This window comes from Equus quagga, chromosome 1 (genome assembly GCF_021613505.1).
Source record: "Equus quagga isolate Etosha38 chromosome 1, UCLA_HA_Equagga_1.0, whole genome shotgun sequence".
Classification (NCBI taxonomy): domain Eukaryota; kingdom Metazoa; phylum Chordata; class Mammalia; order Perissodactyla; family Equidae; genus Equus; species Equus quagga.
This window is the reverse complement of record NC_060267.1, coordinates 55,470,926-55,490,925: the sequence shown is the minus strand read 5'-3', so window position 1 is coordinate 55,490,925 and position 20,000 is coordinate 55,470,926. Positions and strand designations below refer to the sequence as shown.

General features: G+C 50.5%; 1 protein-coding gene across 1 annotated transcript in view; it reads right to left on the bottom strand.

Moving 5' to 3' along the window:
* The window catches only part of B4GALNT3 (beta-1,4-N-acetyl-galactosaminyltransferase 3), a 93,664-nt gene that overhangs the window by 15,710 nt on the left and 57,954 nt on the right, over positions 1-20,000 (bottom strand). The window contains exons 2-7 of the mRNA XM_046681779.1: positions 11,253-11,356; positions 10,240-10,317; positions 1,979-2,074; positions 1,393-1,483; positions 887-987; positions 257-324 (exon numbers count right to left, since the gene is read on the bottom strand). Of these exons, the coding sequence (XP_046537735.1) occupies positions 257-324; positions 887-987; positions 1,393-1,483; positions 1,979-2,074; positions 10,240-10,317; positions 11,253-11,356 (538 nt within the window). The remainder of the gene's footprint in view (positions 1-256; positions 325-886; positions 988-1,392; positions 1,484-1,978; positions 2,075-10,239; positions 10,318-11,252; positions 11,357-20,000) is intronic.

The window sequence follows — 20,000 nt, the reverse complement described above, 5'->3', positions numbered from 1 at the left end:
TGTGTGACCTTCATTAAGTCACAGACCTCTCTGAGCTTCAGTTTCCTCATCTGTAAAATAAGGAAGGATGGGTCAGATGGTTTCTAAGTCAAAGACTTCATTTACCAGAATGCATGAGTGCCCAGGCACACTGAACTTCTGGAAAGAGTCAGGCTGGAGAGCAGAGAGGGATACAGCGGGGCTCTCTGACTCTGATGTGGCCTCAGCACTTGAGGAAGAATGGGGTTATTTTGCTGCTCACAAGCTCACCACTCACCTCACTGGCTTGGAAATTTGACTCCAAAATTTCCCGAACTCTCCAGGGGCGGTCCACTCTTTTCCAGTCTAAAGGTGTGGGGACAGAGAGAGGGGAGAGGGAAGGAGGACGAGAGAAATATGAAGGATGGGAGGTGGTGAGGGAAGACACAAGGAAGGAATGAGAAGAGTGAGAAGGAAAGAGAGGAGAGGAAGGAAGGAGAGGAAAGGGATGGGAGAGAAAGAGAGGGGCGAGTCAGGAGGAGGGACGTGGTGAGCTGCAAGAAGACTCTCCACCCTTCCCAGGGGCCCCGGCCAGCCAGTCCCCACAGTGAGAACCCTCAGCACCCTGCGGAGGACCATAGGACCCCAGAGATGTTTGTGGCCCAGTCCCAGCCCAGAGACGAGTCTTCCTGGGTCTTTTCCTGGCCACACGCTGACTCCTGGCTCTGCCCCACACCTCACCGCATCCCTTCGTAAATGGGATGGGGCGAGAGGGAGGATGCGTCTTTTACAGGCCTTCCTCCCTGGCTGTCACACCAGAGACTCTGATGGTAATGAGAGTCTTCTGATGGAGGCAGGTGGCTCTTCAATGGCCTGGATCCCAGGACCGATGGGAGAGCTCCTGGGCTGAGCTGGGCTGAGCTCCTACCTTGCCCACACTGGCCAGCAGCCGAAGGCCTGAGACCTGGTCGTCACGGCTCAGCCAGAATTCAGCGTTGTCGTCTGCAGCAATGGCAAACTGGATTTTCCCTGGGCAGCGGGGGAGAGAGTCTGGATGAGAGCCAGAAGGGCAGCAGAAAGGGCTGAGGGCCTGTCTCATGTCTTAGTGATTAAGTTCTCTTCGGGGGCTTGGTGCCGTGGCTTCCCTCATTGCAGAGCGGGGTTTTCTACATCCTGGGAGACACTGCGAAGACAGAGGACACCTATAGAGAGAGGTGAGCTAGTTCCAGACTCTGCAAATCAGGGAGGGAAGTGGCAGCTGGGGGGGCACTGGACGAGACCTCATCGTGACTCAACTTCCCCTCTCTCCCTGTGACGGACTAACAGGGTCCAGCCGGCCTAGTGCGACTTTTCTCAGCTACAGGCTCATGTTCTCTGGGTACCCTGAGGAATTCTGGAGAAGGAAGAAGGATAGGACTCTGGGGCTGGCCTCACCATCAGTGAAGGGGTGCAGGTAGCCAAAGATGCGGAGGCCGTAGTTGGTCCATTTTGGGGCCACGGCCAGCTTCCTCAGGGTTGTGCGGATCTATGCCAAGAAAGGGGAGGGAAACTGTTACCCAGAAGAGGGAAGAGGAAACTGAAGAAATTGGTCCACTCAGGGCTGGTGGGAAGACCAGGAGGAAGTGAGACAGGAAGGACCGGGGTGTGGCCTGGGGAGTAGAGTATATGCAAGATTTCCACTCCCACTTGCTTCTCTGTCCAGGTGACCTTGTACAATGCACACCCAGCACAACTGTATGTGGTGGCCCTGGGTAAACTATATTATGAGCCACAATGAGAGCCTAAAGCTGAAATGATGCAGAGGACAGCAGAGAAATCAAAGAATCCCTGGGAAGGGAACAAGGGAGATATTGTAGGCAGAGGAAAAGAGGATCCAAGAGATAAAGGAAAGAAACTGAACCAGGAAAAAAGCAAGGAAAGGGGAGGACGACAGAAGATAGGGGGAGACAGGAGTGAGGCAGAGAGAGGAGTGGAGATGGTGCGGAGGGAGGAAGGAGAAGCGGGCCCTGCAGGCACTCACATGGGGGTACAGTGGGAAGTGGAGGTTCCTCCTGAGCTGCTGGATGGAGCTGCCACACCAGTCTTCAAACACATGCAGGTTGACACGGCCCCGGAACTGTATGGGGCAGAGAAGTAAGCCGGTGAGTGGAGCACCCCAAACCGGCCCCTGTGGTCCTGTGGTCCTGCGGCTTAAGGAGGCCGGGTGCAGAGACAGATGCACAGGCCACCGCAGACCTGGCCTGAAGCGTTGCTCTCACTGTTGAAGGCTACAGTCCACTTCAGTCCCATTCCCATCCCCGGTACCCGGCGGCTTCCGAGCCTCATCCCCATCGCCTGGCCCTGAGGCCTAGCTCTGTTTTTCTGGCCACGCATATGCAAACGCAGAGACACACACACACTCCTGGCTCTTTCCATGCAGGAAGGGGGCTGGTTTGCATCCCCCAGGCAAGGGGGAGTAAAGGCCATGACAGCAGCAGAGATGACAGAGGGAAGTGGCAGCAGGCGCCAAGCTGGGGTTCCAGCTAAAGCCCTGCTCCCCTTCCCTCCCCTACCCTAAAAAGAGGAAGTTCCACAGCTGTCTGCTGCTGAAACCTTATCTAGCCAGGGTCTTCAGCTCCGGCTCCCCTGGTGGGGAAGCAGCTGGGAGTGCCGCAGGCGGTCTGGGCCCATCCAGAAGGCCTCGAGTGCTCTCTCAACTCCAAGCCTCACCCTGCCAGGCGCTTCCTGGGATAAGCACCCAGGTGCTGGGGCTTCAGGGCAGCTCTGGGAAGGAAGAGCAGAGGACAGTCTTCTTTCTCCTCCTTGGCTGTGGTGCTAACGGGGCACCAGACTGAGCTTGGAGCCTGAAGCAAGAGAGCGCCCTTCAGAAGGGGAACCAGTACTCTGAGTGGGTGGAAGGGCTGGGAGTGTGAGAGTGGACAGGGAGCTTGGGGATATTGTCCCAATGTATCCTGACAAAGAGTTTCAGATTACCCCATCTCAGCTCTTTTCCCCTGCCCCTCCCCCAGAGCTTAATCTCCAGGTTGCGGCAGGTGGGGCCTCAATTACTCTATACAAACAGGCCCTGCCCTGCCCTGCCCTCCCTGAGAGGCCCACGAGATATCAAAATCGGAGCTGCCCTTAAGGAAAGCAGAGGAGGAAGGGACACCCAGCCTGGAGCGCCAGATGAAAGAAAGTCGCGCAAAGTCTTTTGCAAGAGATCTGGAGGGAGGGATGGTGAAGGGAGAGAAGATGGGAGGTGGGGAGAGAACTGCTCTGCAGGAATGCCAAAGATCTGAGAGGTGGCTGGTGAGGTGGGCACAAGTCCCCAGCGTGGGGGAAACGCTACCCCACAGCTGGATCCACAAAAGACATAAGAGGGCCTGTCCCTCGGCAACTTGGCACTTCCTGGGCACGGTGGCCTGGTCAGCGTCGGAATGTGGGACCTTGGGAAGCAGCCATCACTCCCGAGAATAGGAGTAGGGGGCTGGGATGAGTGGGAGAGAGAATGTGGGCTGGGTAGGTGGGGGGCGGGTTAAGGCTTCTTGGAAGGAAAGAATGGGGACATTGTGCTACTTCTGGGGAAATTCCTAAAGTCCCGTTTACAAGACTCAGTTGTCTCCTCCGAATGGCCTCGTCTCTGCCCCTCCCTGGGAGCCTTCCAGGACAGAGTGCTCAGATCCACAGCAAACTGCGGAGGGAGGGCATGCCACCAGAGAAGTCTGCTGTGTCCATCCAGGAGGCCAGAGGCCAGAGGCCACAGGAGGTTTGGGCAGAGAAAGGAAGGAGCCAGGCCGGGGCCTCCCTTCTCCCCCTCCTGGTCTTGCTGCCATAGCACTGGGAGCCTGAGACGCTGCAGGAAATGCCGGGCGGGGTGGTGGGGGATGTGTGTGTGTGCAGGAAGACGACTACCTGTCTCCTCTGAGGTCCAGGCCCTAGTCAGCATGACCTCAAACCATGCTTTGCCCACCCCCAGGCTGGAGGTGAGGGTCTCTGAGGGACAGTGGGCATCATCTTCCTCCCCAGGCCCAGACTGGCAGCCCCACCAGGATTCCCGTCCCTTCAAGTTTTGGAGACTTTGTATCTGGCAGGGATGTGGGACTCCAGCTCATCAGCACTGCCCTTTGCCCACTCTCTCCATTGTCCAACAGGGGCTCAGGCCCAGGGAAAGGCACTGGTTACTCCCATAGCCAGAGCATGTCCAGGGCCAATGACTGATTTGGAACTTCCTGTTGCAAGCAGTGGAGAAAATATGTTGGAATACTCTCATCTTAGAGGCAAGAATATTGAGGCCCAGAGAGGTAAACTGACCCTCCCAAGGACACGCAGCAATTAATCCTGTGGAAGCAGGGCGGGGAGTCTGGGAGTATGGATGCAGGAGTGTGAAGCCAGCCCGGTGGGTCCTCACACGGGAACATCACTGTCTTCCCCCACCACGGCACTGCCTCTGCCAGGCCTCACCGGGCTTGCCAGGCCTGCAGCAGAGCCCCTAACTGGCCGGAAGCCCTGCTGCAGTCCACCCCGCCCCGGCGCCTGCAGAACTGTCTTCTAAAGCACGGACCTTGCCGAGTCACTCTGCTGCTTCAGAACTCAGAGGGCTCCCGGAGGCTTCAGGACCAACCCCACTCTGGCACAGGAAGGCTCTGACTGACCTCCTCACTCACCTCGTGCCGCCCACACCAAGCGGCCCCGCTTCCTCAGGCTCCTGCACCTTGCCTTGTCTTCACAAGTAGTATTTCCTGCTGGAAGGCCCGTTCCCTTCCTACCCACCCAGCAAACCCTGGCTCGTCCTTCCAGGCTCTTCTCAAACCTTTCTCTGAGGCCGTCTCTGACGTCCCCTTTAGAGTTAACAGCTCCCTCCTCTGTGACCCTGCACATCTTAATTATCTGAATGAATAAATGCTTGGAGAAGCGAAGTCCGGACCCGTATGTTCCTTCATTTAGTCTGTAAGCACTCAGTGTCTGCTTTGTACCAGTTAAAGATGAAAAGAGACATGGTCCTCAAACGAGAGACAGGTAAACAAACAGGTGTCAGCTGTGCCAGGGGCTGTGGCAGAGGTGTGAGAGGCAGAGGGCGGGGAGGAGGGAGTGGTCGGCTCTACCTTTAGGAGAGGTCAGAGCCCATCCCAAGGTGTGAGCTCACTGACCTCCGCTGGACCACGCTGCAGCTCAGTCAGATTCACACTCGCAAGGCCAGCACACCTGGCTGGTGGTTCAGCCCACGGGGCAGTGGGCTGCCTTAGAGGAGAGGCACAGAAGCCTGCATCACATGACCCACACAGCAGGACAATGAGGCCAGTAGTTCCTATCCACCAGGTTCCTGTTCAGAGTTTCCAGATGCTCGAGTTCACACCCGTCCTTCCAGGGAGCTCCTGCTTGGAATCACGGAGCTCCAGATTCCATGAAGATAAGAGGTAGCTCTGGACTTCGAGGAAGAGGTCAGAGGCCTATTTGGTGAAATTCTTTTTTTTTTATTTAGGAAGATTAGCCCTGAGCTAACTACTGCCAATCCTCCTCTTTTTGCTGAGGAAGACTGGCCCTGAGCTGACATCCATGCCCATCTTCCTCTACTTTATAGGTGGGATGCCTACCACAGCATGGCTTGCCAAGCAGTGCCATGTCTGCACCCGGGATCCAAACTGGCGAACCCCGGGCCACCAAGGAGCGGAACATGTGAAAACTTAACCACTGTGCCACTGGGCCGGCCCCTGGTGAAATTCTAACGGATGAAATTATCCCCAATTGGATAGATGGTTCGTAAATGAGCTGAGATGCCACCTGTGTGTCACCAAGGTGACCAGAGTATACGCTGATGGTGACTCACGGTTCTGAAGAAAGGAAAGTCTGACCCACACAGAAACTTGTACACAACCTTCACAGCAGTGTTATTCATAATAGCCAGAAAGCAGAAACAACCCAAATATCCATCTATCGAGGAATGGATAAACAAAATGTGGTACATCCACACAATGGAAGATTATTCAGCAATAAAGAGATGAAGTACCAATACATGCTACAACATGGATGAGCCTTGAAATCATCATGCTAAGTGAAAGGCACGAATGGCTACATACTGTATGATTCCATTCATGTGAAACGCCCAGAGCAGACGAATCTGGAGACAGGAAGTAGACTAGTGTTTGCCTAAGGCTGGCCGATGAGGTCAGTGAGGGTGATGGCTGCCGGGGCGGGGTTTCTTTTTGTGGTAATGAAAATGTCCTAAATTAATAGTTATGGATGCACAGCTCTATGAATGCACAAAAAGCTAGTGAATTGTATACTTTAAATCCATGAATTATACGGTATATGAATTATATCTCAAAAAGCTGTTATAAAAAAAAGGGAAGCCTGGGAAGAGGAGTCTGCACCCAGCCCTGTCCTCAGGAAGGACACCACCTCACCAAAGCCTCATAACACAACCCATGAAAACTCTGACTCGCTTTGATCTGATTTTGTACTCAACAAATTTCTTTCTGAGGGACCGGCCCGTGACCGAGTGATTAAGTTCTCGCGCTCCACTGCAGCGGCCCAGTGTTTCATTGGTTCAAATCCTGGGCGCAGACATGGCAGAGCTCATGAAGCCTTGCTGAGGCGGTGTCCCACATACCACAACTAGAAGGACCCACAACTAAGAATATACAACTATGTACTGGCGGGCTTTGGGAGAAAAAGGAAAAAAACAAAATCCTTAAAAAAAAATTTCTTTCTGAAATAGTATTTTTTAAATTTCTTCTTTTTAAAAAAAAAAAAAATTGGCACCTGAGCTAACAATTGTTGCCAATCTTCTTTTTTTTTTCTGCTTTTTCTCCCCAGTATATATTGTTGTATATCGTAGTTGTGAGTCCTTCTAGTTGTGGCCTGTAGGACGCTGCCTCAGCATGGCCTGACGAGTGGTGCCATGTCCGCACCCAGGATCCGAACCAGTGAAACCCTGGGCCACCGAAGCAGAGCGTGTGAACTTGGCCACAGGGCTGGCCCCAATAATTCTATTTTTAATTTTAGGGGGCATCTGCCATACTGCCTTCCATAGAGGCTGCACCATTTTACATTCCCACCACCAACAGTGCACAAGGGTTCAAATTTCTCCACTCGGCCACGGGGCCGGCCCCACCAAATTTCTTTCTTCTAACTATTTTCACTTTCCTGAGGGAGTATCCTGAATAGCACAGGTTGTTTTGGTCATGGATATTTACTGGTAAGTGAGTAAATCAGCACTGAGGTTTGTTAATTAGTAGGGTTTGCTAATTAGTGTCTTATGATTTGGGTTGACATGAATAAGTTTTTGAGGGCAGATACCCCATGAAGCCCAGCCCCCTAGCCATCTACTCTGATGGTCTCTTTCTGACACACCAAGGAGAATGCCTAAGGCTGCTTCGCTTTCCAGGGCGACTTCTGGCCTCAAAGACCCTGAGCTGCCCACAAAGGCTGGGGCAGGGAGACAGTCAAAGAGACCATTGCCAGCCTTCTTATCTTCTGTCCTTGCTCACCTTCAGAGCCGGGCCGTGTACCAGTTATGCCACCTTGAGTAAGTGAGTGAGTGAACTCCTCTTTTTTTTAAGATTTTATTTTTCCCTTTACTCCCAAAGCACCCCCGTACATAGTTGTGTATTTTTAGTTGTGGGTCCTTCTAGTTGTGGCATGTGGGATGCTGCCTCAGCCTGGCCTGATGAGCGGTACCATGTCTGCGCCCAGGATTTGAACCAGTGAAACCCTGGGCCACTGAAGCACAGCGCGCAAACTTAACCACTTGGCCACAGGGCCGGCCCCTGAACTCCTCTTCGAGCCATTACCTGAAAAGGGGGGATAAGTACAACCCGATAGCTCCTGATAGCTAGTAGATGCTCAATAAATGATAGATATCATTAACCTGAGTGTTTCTTGCTGAAACCGTATGTCAAAAGGCAGGAGACTAGTAAGGAGATGGAAACAGAGAAGTGCCCATGATGGGCTGGAAGAGAGCTGGGACCACGGCGCAGCTGTGGGACTGCTTATGTTATTTATTAACCTTTCAGGGCCTTATTTTCCTTGTTGGTAAAATAAGAAGACGGGACCAGTGATTCCCTGAAGATCCATGAAGACTGTAATGAGGATTTTGTAAGTTACTTTTAATATTAAAAAAATAAAGTCAATGGAAATCAGGCATTTACCAGCAAAAGGCCATATACACTTACTAAAAGATCAACTACAGGCACATGTCGCTTAACATTCTGAGATACCTTCTGAGAAATGCATCATTAGGCGATTTCATCATCGTGCGAACATCACTGAGTGTCCTTAGACACCCCTAGATGATACAGCCTGCTGCGCACCTGGGTTGCGTGGTCCTAATCTATGGGACAACCTCCTGTATGTGGTCTGTTGTTGACCAAAACATCATTATGCGAAGCATGACTGTCTTTCCTTAAAGAGTTAATCCTATTTTAATCACTATTTACTATTTGTTCACTGTTTTCACTTCATATATATATCTCCATCCTTAATTGGCCAAAGAAGCAGGGAAATTAATGATTAATAATTGCAGAATATTATGTAGTTATAATCTTTCAAAATAATTGGTTCGTTAAGAAAAGTGATCCGAACTGACCTCAGAGGAGAGAAGCTTGGATCACTGAACCAATGGTCTTTAAGGCACCTTTTTTAAAGGAAGATTAGCCCTGAGCTAACATCTGCAGCCAATCCTCCTCTTTTTGCTGAGGAAGACTGACCCTGAGCTAACATCCATGCCCATCTTCCTCTACTTTATATGTGGGACACCTACCGCAGCATGGCTTGCCAGGTGGTGCCATGTCCACAGCCAGGATCCAAACTGGTGAACCTCGGGCTGCCAAAGCGGAACATGCGCACTTAACCACTGGGCCACCGGGCCGGCCCTTTAAGGCACCTTCTTTTCAAAATACTATCTTCAAGTGGGGTGGGGGCATAATAACCTGATGACGTCACCTCGTACAGGTGTGCCAGTGTTGTAATCCATCCTCTCTCAGGCCTTTCAACAGAGGCAGTTTCATGGTGTAGATAATCTAACATCACATTTAGCATGATACTGCCGCCTCCACTCCTACCCCACAGCAAATGGGTGGATTGGAAATAAAATCGCCCAGGGTGAAGAGATCAATCTGTGATGGGTATGGTTAAAGACAAGCGGCTAGCCAACATTCCCAGCCAAGCAAAGTACCTCCACAGGCCTCCAGGCTAAAGGACACTGGGTTGTGGACAAGTTGTAAAATATGACATCCAAATTTAAAATTTCCACCCTCAAAGCACCATGCTACTATGGAGTCTTGGCATAATCAATTACCCAAGGTAATCTTGTGCATGTTAATTAACCTCCCCAGCCACAGTTTCTTCACCAAAAGAAAAAAATCTGTCAAACCCTATAGAAATAAAAGGGGTCATGATGGTTATGACAAATTTTATTCACACATCTAACCATGTCCTATAAAAATTTTTTAAAGCAGAGTTTCCTGCACGTGTTCCTTAGAACACTAGTGTCATAGACTCTTAGTAGATGTTTCATGGAAAAAAAGCAATTCAGAAGGCAAATAAGCTTGGTACCTGCTGAGCTAAAGCAAGTTAAATAGATTACTGCAGAACTTCTCAGAACCTTTCACGCGCTGATGTGTATTTCCAAGAAGCGGATGTAATATACAGGTTTTAAACGTTATTTAATAGTGGACTCCTTTCTTCCTGGAATATCTTATGGGACTTAATGGTCCAAGAAAAACCGTTTGGGAAGCCTCTCTTTAAGATTGGGGATTGGCATGGACATGAAAACCATGTAGCTTTTCTTGTTTTTCTCACCATAAAATGAGCATAATGATACTATCTTACAGGGTCATAAAGTCAATGACATGCACGCCACACCTGGCACACAACAGGCCTACAGCAAATGTTAGTTCTCCTTCTCTGAAGGAGGAAAATTGAATGAGCCTGGAACCTTTCTTTTCAAATTAGGTAAAAATTCTTTTTTTTTTTTTAAAGATTTTATTTTTTTCCTTTTTCTCCCCAAAGCCCCCTGGTACATAGTTGTGTATTTTTAGCTGTGGGTCCTTCTCGTTGTGACATGTGGGACGCCGCCTCAGCATGGCCTGATAAGCGGTGCTATGTCCGCGCCCAGGGTTCAAACCAGCGAAACCCTGGGCAGCCGCAATGGAGTGCGCGAACTTAACCACTCGGCCACGGGGCTGGCTCCTAGCTAAAAATTCTTAATAAGAATTTAGAAGAAAATTTTCCATGATCTTGGGAATTATCTGTAAAAACTCCTTGTTAACCCTCTCAAAGAACAAGGACATAGAGAGCCCTTACCTCTGAGAGCCAGGGGACAGGCTTATTCCACTTCAGGTAGCTGCTGTTCCTGCTCCCGCCTCGCTCCAAATCTTGGTCCTGGCAGAAGATGGGAGAGTGAACTCGGCGGGATATGAGGTGAGAACAGGATTCGGGCCCCTTGAAGGTGCCTGTGGGGAGGCAGGGGGTCGGCAGGCACAGCCCTGCCCCAGGAAGCTCATCGACTTAGGGGACACTCAGGAATATGCCTCCTCACGATTTCATCAATGTAAACTCCTAAGGTTCTTTTACTTTCCTGAAGTTTCTGTCTTCCCATATGGAAAAAAACCTTTTTTCCTAATTAGATCAAGCTCTCCTGAGGGTAGGGATCTTGCTTCCCTCTTCCTCTACAGCCCCTCAGGGCTCTGCCTAGGTTTGTCACTCAATTATCCTAACAAGTGGGAGCCCCTTGGGGACACCCCAACTCTTCCCAACTGTACAGGTCCACAGGTCCAGTTTGGTTGGTCCATGTCTGTTCTAGGCTCAGAGGCTCAACCTTAGGGCTCCAGATTGAACTGGACCCCAATTCCCCTAACCTCGACTCAGAGTTGCTCCTAACTCCCTAGGAACCACTGGCCGAGGAAACATTTCCAGGAAAACGCTCCATGACATTTCTGTCCCCCAGCTGTCTGCAGGGAGGAGTGTCTGTCTACCTCATCATCTCTGACTCTTAGCAGTGAGCATCTGGGATCATCACTAGAGTACCAGTGCAGTTTTTATGCCAGCAAGAGGCAGGACATGCTAGTCTTGCCCCAAGTGCTCCACTGCCATTGGAGATGGAAGCCACATGCCTGGAGTGGTTCAGACATGGGCATCTTGAACTATGACACAAAGGCTTTGAGGAGGGCAGGATGGACATTTCCACCCACCTAGCTAGGAAATCCTGTGATTGCCATTCCTTTCTCCTTTGCCTCTTATCACAGAAAAGAGGCAGGGGCCGCTGAGGACCCATGTTAAGACGCCAGAAGGGAAAACAGGCTGGCCCTGCCACATACCTTGAGGCCCAGCCTCTGGGGATGGTAGAACTGGAGATTTGGATCCACTGCTGGAATGTTCCTGCTGGCCAGAGCCTTGGCCAGTTCTCTCCAGCTGCCATACCCTATGGAAGGGAAGGAAGATGAGAGGAACAAGGTCAACATAACCAGAAGACCTCATAAATCTGTAAGATTTGGGTGGACAACAGAGGTAATCATCTTCTCTTCTGCTACTCCTCACCACTCATATGGTGAGTATGAAGTGGAGGTGGTGATGTTGGGAGATAGTTACAACCTTGGCGAAGGTCAGTAGGGCAGAGAGGAAAAGAGCTCATTTCTCATTAGAATTTGCTGTCTTCCATGAATCAGAGAAGGAGCCAGGCCAGGAGAACGTGGAGCCTTGTCCTCCCCTTGGTAACCTGCTACAGCTGATTCTTCTGAGTTGCCTCTTGAGGTTGATTTCTCCCAAAGGCCACTGTGGGAAAATGGTTGTGAAAGGCAATGGAACTAAGCTTTCCCTGCACAATTTCCCTTTCCAACTCAGTCCCTTTCCTCCAAGCCCAGGGAGACAGCAGGTTTTCTAGTTGGGGAGGCCCTGCCCTCTGCCCACCAGTAGTGGCTGGGTTGCTGGATGGAACCAGAGCTGGGGGAGGCAGGAAAGGGTGGGCCATCAAGATGCTGCCAGATATTGTGGTGGGCACTGCACAAAAGGAGGTAGACCGACAGTCACAGACCACTGGGAGCTGATAGCTGGCAGAAAGCAGAGGTGTCATGGGAACCCCTATATGAGGAACAGTAGAGACACAGAAGGCCAACGAGACACAGAGGAAAGAGCACAACCCAAAATAGGGGCCTGCAGAAGGTGGACATCAACATTTTGCATGAGTGTTCACGTAATGACTCTAACAGGGGGACTGCCATGTGTGTGAGGATCCGTTTTGTGTGCCCTTCAGTGTTTCTAAGCATCTCACAGGCATGATCTCATTTGAGCCTTGGAGGAATCTTGTGAGATGGGCCAGGTCTGACTACCCCCATTTTATAGACGGGGAAAGGGAAGCTCAGAGTTTAAAGTCACAGAATTGATTGTTTTGAAGCCTGGATCAGAACAGAAAGCCTCTCTGTCTCACAAGCCAGCATTTTCTCATTCTGTCTACATTTTCTCCTGCGGGCACTTTCTGGGACAGACTTTGAGGAGGCCCAGGGGCAGAGGCCTCAGCTGGAGATCTGCGCCTTTGGGTTTCTGCAGAGACATTAAACCTCCACTCATGTTATGTTTACAGGGACTTCTGCAGATTTATCCCTGTGCCATCAAGGTCTCTCCTGTTTCCATGGCTGACCAGCTGGCAGTGAGGAACAAGTCAGACTAGTTCATTGCAGGGAGACGTTCCAGGAAAGCAGGATTCTGGGCCCCAGGAAGTGAGACGAGGCTACGGGAGAAAGGGAGAAAGAGAAAGAACGCTTCCAGACCTATACCCTACATTTCTGGGTGACCTCAGGGGAAAGCTGTTTGTTCATCTGCTAATCCCAACTCAGACACATCTCATGGAAGAGCCACCTCCCCCCTTCCCAAGCCCAAGGAGCTGTTGGTTGGTGGACGGGGGCTCAGGTGCCTGAGTGACAAATGAGTCACACTGTGGGGGTTGGGGGGCAGGCCCTGCCTTGCTTCTGCCTCTGAACGATTTGGTCCTCTCTTCCTTGACTTTGCTCTCATGACTAAAAACCATCTACTTCTAGACAAAGTTGTAAGTAAATAATAATAAAAATGCTATTTCCCCTATCAGTGGGGTTACAGTCTGTCTCAGATGCACATTCTTTCTCAGAGACCAGTTTCCAGCCCCAGCGAAATTCTTTGACTCTTGGAAGTCACACCAAGGGCGCGTGAGACAACCTAACTCAAGGTCAATGAACTGTCACTGTGGTCTGCAGCACACCTTGCCCTGCCATTTGCTGGGAAGCGGCAAAGACTCTCTCCCTGACCAAGTTTTAGATGTGCTCCTCTGAGCCCTCTTTGTCACTAGGCCTCATCCTTAGGCCCTGGCCTAGCCCAGTTTTTAGGAAGAATCCTGTTAAGTCTGTTCAGCCAGGATCCCCCCACCCTTGATGTACAGGTCCTTGATCTGTCTTTAGCAAGAATCTCCCCCACTCTTGATGTCTCCTCTCAGTAATCTTCCATCCACTGACCCCCTCGCTCTGCTTGTTGGCTGTGAATCCCCAGCTGTCTTTGCTGTGTTCAGAATTGAGCTCCGTTCTATACTGAAGTCTCTTTTCCGTACTGCAATAGTGCTGAATAAAATCTGTCTTCATCACCTTTGACTAGTGACCGGCTCTATTTCTCTTTAAAAGAAGGTAAGAAGTGGTTCTCTCAGGGAACAAGGACAAATCCACCGGAGGGAGAGGGGATCAATGAGGTTAACCCTAACCAGGCCCTGCCTCCGGGTCACAGGCGAGTCTGGGTGCCTCTGAGACCTGGAGACAGGCGAGTCAACAGCCCAGCCCCTAGTAACGTAAGGAGTAGGGTTATCCCTTTTCAGATTTCACGAAATAGTTGAAAGACAATCAAGGCTTTGGTGTCAGGAAGATCTAATTGTCTATCTGCCACTTAGAATCAGTGGCTGCTTGAATAAGCGACTGAACCTCTTTGGCCCTGGTTCCTCCCTCTGGAGAGGGGATAACAGCGCCTGCTCCGCGGGACTGCCGTTGAGGACTAGGTTCGTGCGTCAGACCCAGTGTGGTGCTTGACACACATCTGAAGCACACAACAGGCATTCCTTCCCCCTAACAATTTCTGACTTTGGAGTTTGGGACTCGAAAGTCAGAAGACGTGAGTTCCAGCCCCTTTAGAGTTTTGTAAACTGCCAGTGGCCAGTAGCTCTCTCACTCTCTTCTCTCTGTGCTTCCTGACTAGAGGAGGAAGCAGGCTGCGGGCCAGCAGGCACTCAGTGGGAGCAGAGCAACAGATAATGCTTCCTGTCTGTTTCACGGGTACTGCCTTCTGTTCCCTGACCCACCCTCACTCACCCCCACCCCGCCTAGAATATTTACTGAGTGCATCAGGCACCGTGACGGACACTTGGTATTTCCTCTTCTCTGGCCTTTGCCTCTGTTTTAACCCTGCCAGTGGACACTGACGCATCGCTTAGCCCCCTGGGGGAATGGGGAACGTGGAGCTAACGACTGTGCTGATTTAACTATTGACACTTGTCACCTGCCCTCCATAAGTGAACTCCTCCTGCTCCGGGCCAGACCTCTCCTCCCTGAGTGCCAGCTGCCAGGGCCTGTTTCTCCTGCAACAGGTGTCACATTTGTGCCAGGAGACAGACACTCTGATCTCAGGTGACAGATAAAGCACCACCATGGGCCTCAGATTCTGCCCTCACAAAGCTGGGATATCAAATTCATCACCAGTCGGAACTCTGCCGACGTCCCTCCTCCGTGCAGTGACCCTCCTCCAAGGCCCGATGACGATCCTCTGGCTCTTTGGTGAGAATAGGGCATAAGTATTCCTTGGTGCTTTGTTTCAAAGACTCTCACAGACATGATTTCACCACATCCTCACAACCTTCCTATAAACTGTTGTCTTCTCCATTTTGGAGAGAAGAGATAGAAACAGAGAGGTGAAGTCATCAGCCCAAGGTAACACAGTGAATAAGATAATCTACGTAAAGGACCTAGTGCCTGGAATATAATAAACACTTAACGAATTGCAGCTTATTATTTATTATTTGTCAAAATGTTGCAGATCCGAAACTCGCATTCACTTCTCCTGACCTCTGGTCTGATTCTCTTACCAATACGTCATGTGGTCAACAGGGACATTTACACCAGGGAGAAAGGACATCCCTCATTGCTCAGGCAGATTTTGGAGAGATTTTAAAGGTAGAGAGGCCTTGCTGATGGATTTGATATGGGTGAGGAATCAAGAATGACTCAAAGATTTCTGACCTTGCAGTTGGAAGGCTGGAGGTGCCATTCACTAAGATGGGGAGGATGGAGTGTCAACAGGAGAGTGGAGCTGAGAGTGATGCCTGAAAGAGAAGTGGAAGCACTGGGAGTGGGGGTGGGGGAACATCCAACAGGCCGAGGCAGTGGAAATGGCATTTCTGAGGCTGCATCTCCAGCCTCGGGGCAGGGCTCCACTGGAAGGGGCTAGCACCTTCCCTATAGCAAACACACTGTGCAAGAGGAGAAGGACTGACCCCTCCAGGGCCCTCAAAAGTGAGGCTGAAGGAGGAGCCTCGGGGGGCTGTTCCCACGGCTCCACCGGGTGTGAAGCAAAGATCCCGGGTGAATGTAGATGATTTGCTAAGAAGCCCCACGTCTGTACAGAGAGAAGGTGATGAAATCAGAGGAGCTGAACAGACATGGAGCCCTCATCCCACTAGGGAACGGGAGGTTGTGACACCCAGGACACGGTTCCACAATGCCTGGAACTGGCACTGAGTCCCAGGACAGACAGCAAGACTGTGGCTCTGACCTTGGAGTGCACTTGAGGGCCAGTCACTCATCCTCAGAACAAAGCTACTACATCTAGAAGCCAGCAGGGCCTGGACCCCACCAGAAACCTGAGGTGGCACAGAGAGGCGGGGACGAAGCCAGGGACTGTCACCTGGGAGGAGTCCCTAAGGCAAACCCACAGCTGGGTGGCTTAAGCGTTCCTTCCCAGCCCATGACACCCCTGGGAACTTGACACAAGAGAAAGTACTACTAATGTAACTACGACAGTTAACATTTACGTGTCAGGCATATATACATGCACATATTTACATTAAACGAAATACAGATTATTTTATTTAATACAACCGTGCAAGAAAACAAGGCTTAGCGGTTGAAAATCTTGCTGAAAGTCACAAAGGCAGTACAGGACAGAGTCCAGTGTTTGAACTCAGGACAAAGCCTGCATCTTAAGTCCACAACTCTGTATTGAATGTACTTGAGGACTCTTATTCACCTCTATCATCTCCATCATTTTCACCTGGTTCAGCCACCCATTAGTCATCGGCCCGTCTCCTGCCCATCCCTCCCCAGTTACCACACACACACACCCACTGCAGACCATTTCCTTACTCTCTTTAATTTGGCCACTAACACCTCTCCATAGAAGCCAGAAAAGCAAGGGGGAGTGTGGAAACCCAAATATCCCAAAACAGCTGGAAAACTGGACATGAAAGCGTCTGAGCACAGGCCTGCTACCCTCTTCCTAGTTTCTGAGCCTCTTCCTTCTCGACACGAAGGTAAACAGTCTAGCCGTGTGTCTTTGAGCAGGGGTTGGCCCAGAGGATTACAAACGGTTTGCTCAGCTCTGTCTCACTCTCCCTCATAGCACAGGGGGCCGGGGCGGGGGTGAGGAGCAGGAGAGAGGTGAGATCCCGAGGTCTCCTAGCTTCTCTCTGATGAGCAGGTAGATATGGGTTGGGCCGTGATGAGCCTGCCCATCCACCCCGAGCTGCCACTTGTCAGAGCCGGACTCAGGAACCAGAACAGCCAGCTGCTCCCCGAGCTCCCTGCCAAGCTAGCACCTGAGCTGCTGTAATGCTCGTGACTGCTGGCAGGCCAAGGCTTGCCAGGGAGACAAGGCACTGTACCTACTCCCCCTGTTGGGTGCCACCTAAAGGGGGCCCAGAAGAGGGCATGAGAGCTGAGCCAGGTATGTGCTTGCTTATTTCAGCCCTGCTGTCAGTGCTCCCTGCTCACCCAAACATCTAGATTCAAGTATAAAACTTTAAGAGGGCAGATGAGGAGAGGAGACAGGGAGAGAGAGGGCAGCTGCCCTTCTACTCCGCTGCCGCTGCTCTGGGAATATAGGGTCTGTCTGTACACAGCCTAGCTCAGTAACTTTCCATTCCCCAAGCCATCGGTTTGATGAGTAAAAGCCCCAGAAGGTTTGGCCAGGCCCTGAGGCACCTCAAGGATATCGTCATCGTCACTGGCATCTTTACAAACAAACAAAAGCCCCCCACAACATTTAAGGCCCCATTTACTAGTCAGCATTAGGACAACTACAGCCACAAACACAGTTCTGTCCAAAAGGAATTTCCACTTAAGACCCTTGATGAAATGGGATGGCTTCAAGAAAATCTAGAGGTAACAGGGTCCAGAATGTCTAAAACTGGCCCAAGCCCACTGAAGAGATGCTTTAACCCTCTGGTACACCCAGACGAGGACCACTTAGGTGTTTGTAGGATCCCTCAGGTCAAGACTGACTTTTCTAAACCTACCAGACTGGTCATTTCCAGTCTTCTTTCTGGATTGGGAGACAGACGAGCTTCTGAATGTGGAGGAAGAGGTAGGACAAACTTTTCCCTTCCCGGAGTTTCCAAAAAGGAAGTTTAGTGGTAGTTAAGAGTAAGCAATCAGCAGGCTGGGAAAGAGTAAATAAACGAACCAATGAACCAACCAATCACCAGGCATTTATCGAGCACTTGTGGTATACTTAGAACTCTGCTAACTGCTGTGATAGATGAAAGGTACAAATGGAGACAGTCAGCTCCATCCATTCCTGGGTGAACTTAGGGCAGACGTCATGGTAAATGAAAGGACCAACATGTCTGCAGACTCGTGTATGTGCCCTGGTACTCACACCTGTGCCCACATGCAGGGCATGCACAAGCCAGTTCCGCTTTATGCAAACAGACACACACCAGACAGCTGGGCTAACTGGATGCTAACGACGCAATGATGCTTGATGATTTTCCAGACTTGCAGGAACTTTCGGCAAAATGGTCTGCAGACATTTCCTGGGATAACGGAATTGGTCTTCTGGGTCCCAAAAAGTTCAGGAGAAGCAACACAGATATAGGAAAACCCTCATTCCATAAGATGGCAATAGAGTAGTTTCAGCAGAAACACCAGCAGAATTCGCCTGAAGACCTGACATTGCCTTTAGAAGCTTTGAGGGTCTGGAGCCAGAGTGGGACAATAGCCTAGAAGCTGGCCAAAAGCCAATGCTCTTTCTTCTACTTCTTTTCAGGTGGAAGGAGGGAGCAGTGGGAGCCCAAGATCCCAGGAACTCTCTTTCCTGCTAGGGGGAGGTGGCTGCACCCTGGCTTGAGGGAGGGGGAGGTTTCCAGAGTTCTTGGAAGGCCTTCAGGGACCAAAGCGCTACAGAAAGAAAGTAGGAACCAGAAGGAAAAAACCTGAGGACCGGAAAAAAGACAGGGAGGGGAGAAGAGCGGAGTTTGGGGAACGTGGCTTTGAAAAAGAGAAGAGAGAGCACCACCTAGCCAGCTAATGAGACAGGAGGGAGCAGTGAGAAATATTTGATAATAACTATGTTAACTATGAACATTGTGGGTGACTACAGTAAAATGCCAAAAGGGACCTGCGAGGGTAACAACACTGTCTACAGAGCCCGCCTCCGTATATCAACCCACTAACAGGTTGGTACCAAGTGCATTCAAGAGAGGATAACCACAGCAACTAACACATGTGCATTTGCCCAGGTCAGTCAGTGTGCTAAGCACTTGACATGCATTTGATCTTCATAACAATCCTTTTCGGTAGGTATTACTATTATTCCCATTTTACAGATGAGAAGACTGAGGCCCTGGGCAGTTAGGAGGGCACATATCTGCCCAAGACCTCACAACCTCTAGATAATAGACCTGAGATTTTCAAACCCAGGTCACTTGATTCATTTTTTAAAAAAATTTCTTAAGTATCTTACATAGACCCTTTCGTTCGTTGAGAGAAAAAACAATGAAATCCAAGGGCAGCAGGAAGAAAGAGGGGTCCTGAGCTAAGAAAGTTTTCTAGGGCCACACAGGAACCAGAAGTCAGGAGCCATAGCCTCCAGCCCTCTCTCTGCCTGATGTCTCCTCTCAGAACGACTCTCCTAGGCATCTTGTCGAGCCCTTCTCTTTTCTGCGTCAGGCTCAAAAACGAATAAGATACTTTATCTGATTGGAAGGGCTGCCAGCTGCTAGTTTTGTGAGGTCTGATCAAAGTGACTTGCAAAGCCAAGCTGAGGTTGTTGTAACCTGTTCTTGGGAAGGGGGCCATGGATGGGACAAGGAAGGCATGCATGACAGTGACTCTGCTCTCCGCGAGAGGAATTTGGGGATTCTGCTTTCCTCCTCCCCACAAAATATCATTTTAATGGAACTTCAAGGGCCCGGTTAGCCCCCAGCCTTGAATCAACCATCCCACCACAATGAATCTATCTAATGTTTTTATATCAGAGCTCTTTTGTATTCTTGGTCTCATCCTTCTTTTTATCCCAATCCCATGAATCATTTCCATTTTGCTGATGGGGACGCAGAGACCCACAGATAAGTTAATGGATTTGTCTAATATCAAAGAGAAGGCGATGTTAGTGTCACAGCTAACTGTTGTTGGCCCACAGCTCAATGTCCCATAGCACAGCACTCGTCTGTGGCTGCTGGAGCTAGTGGGCTGCAGGGGGTGTTCAGGGAGGACTCTGCCTGAGCCCGGTCTCAGGAAAGGGCTGAAGATTAGCACTGCGCTGGCAGGAACGAGGTCTTGTTCATGTTATATTCCCACTGTGTGAATCAATTGAAATTAGCAGTTTCAACACATCCCAGCTTCAGAGAGGGGTTAAATCACCCGGGGCTGATTACATATTCCCACTGGATTAATCAGGCATTGATGTGTGTGGAATGAATGACAAAGAGGGTTTCCATGAGGGGCCTGGCATGTTTATCATCACAGAGCTGATCAGGTGTCTTCTGGCCACAGCTCTCGGCTGGGACTGAATGAGCAGAGAGACAGGGCCCTGCCACGCTGGAAGGCTGTCTCGTACCCTGTGGTCAC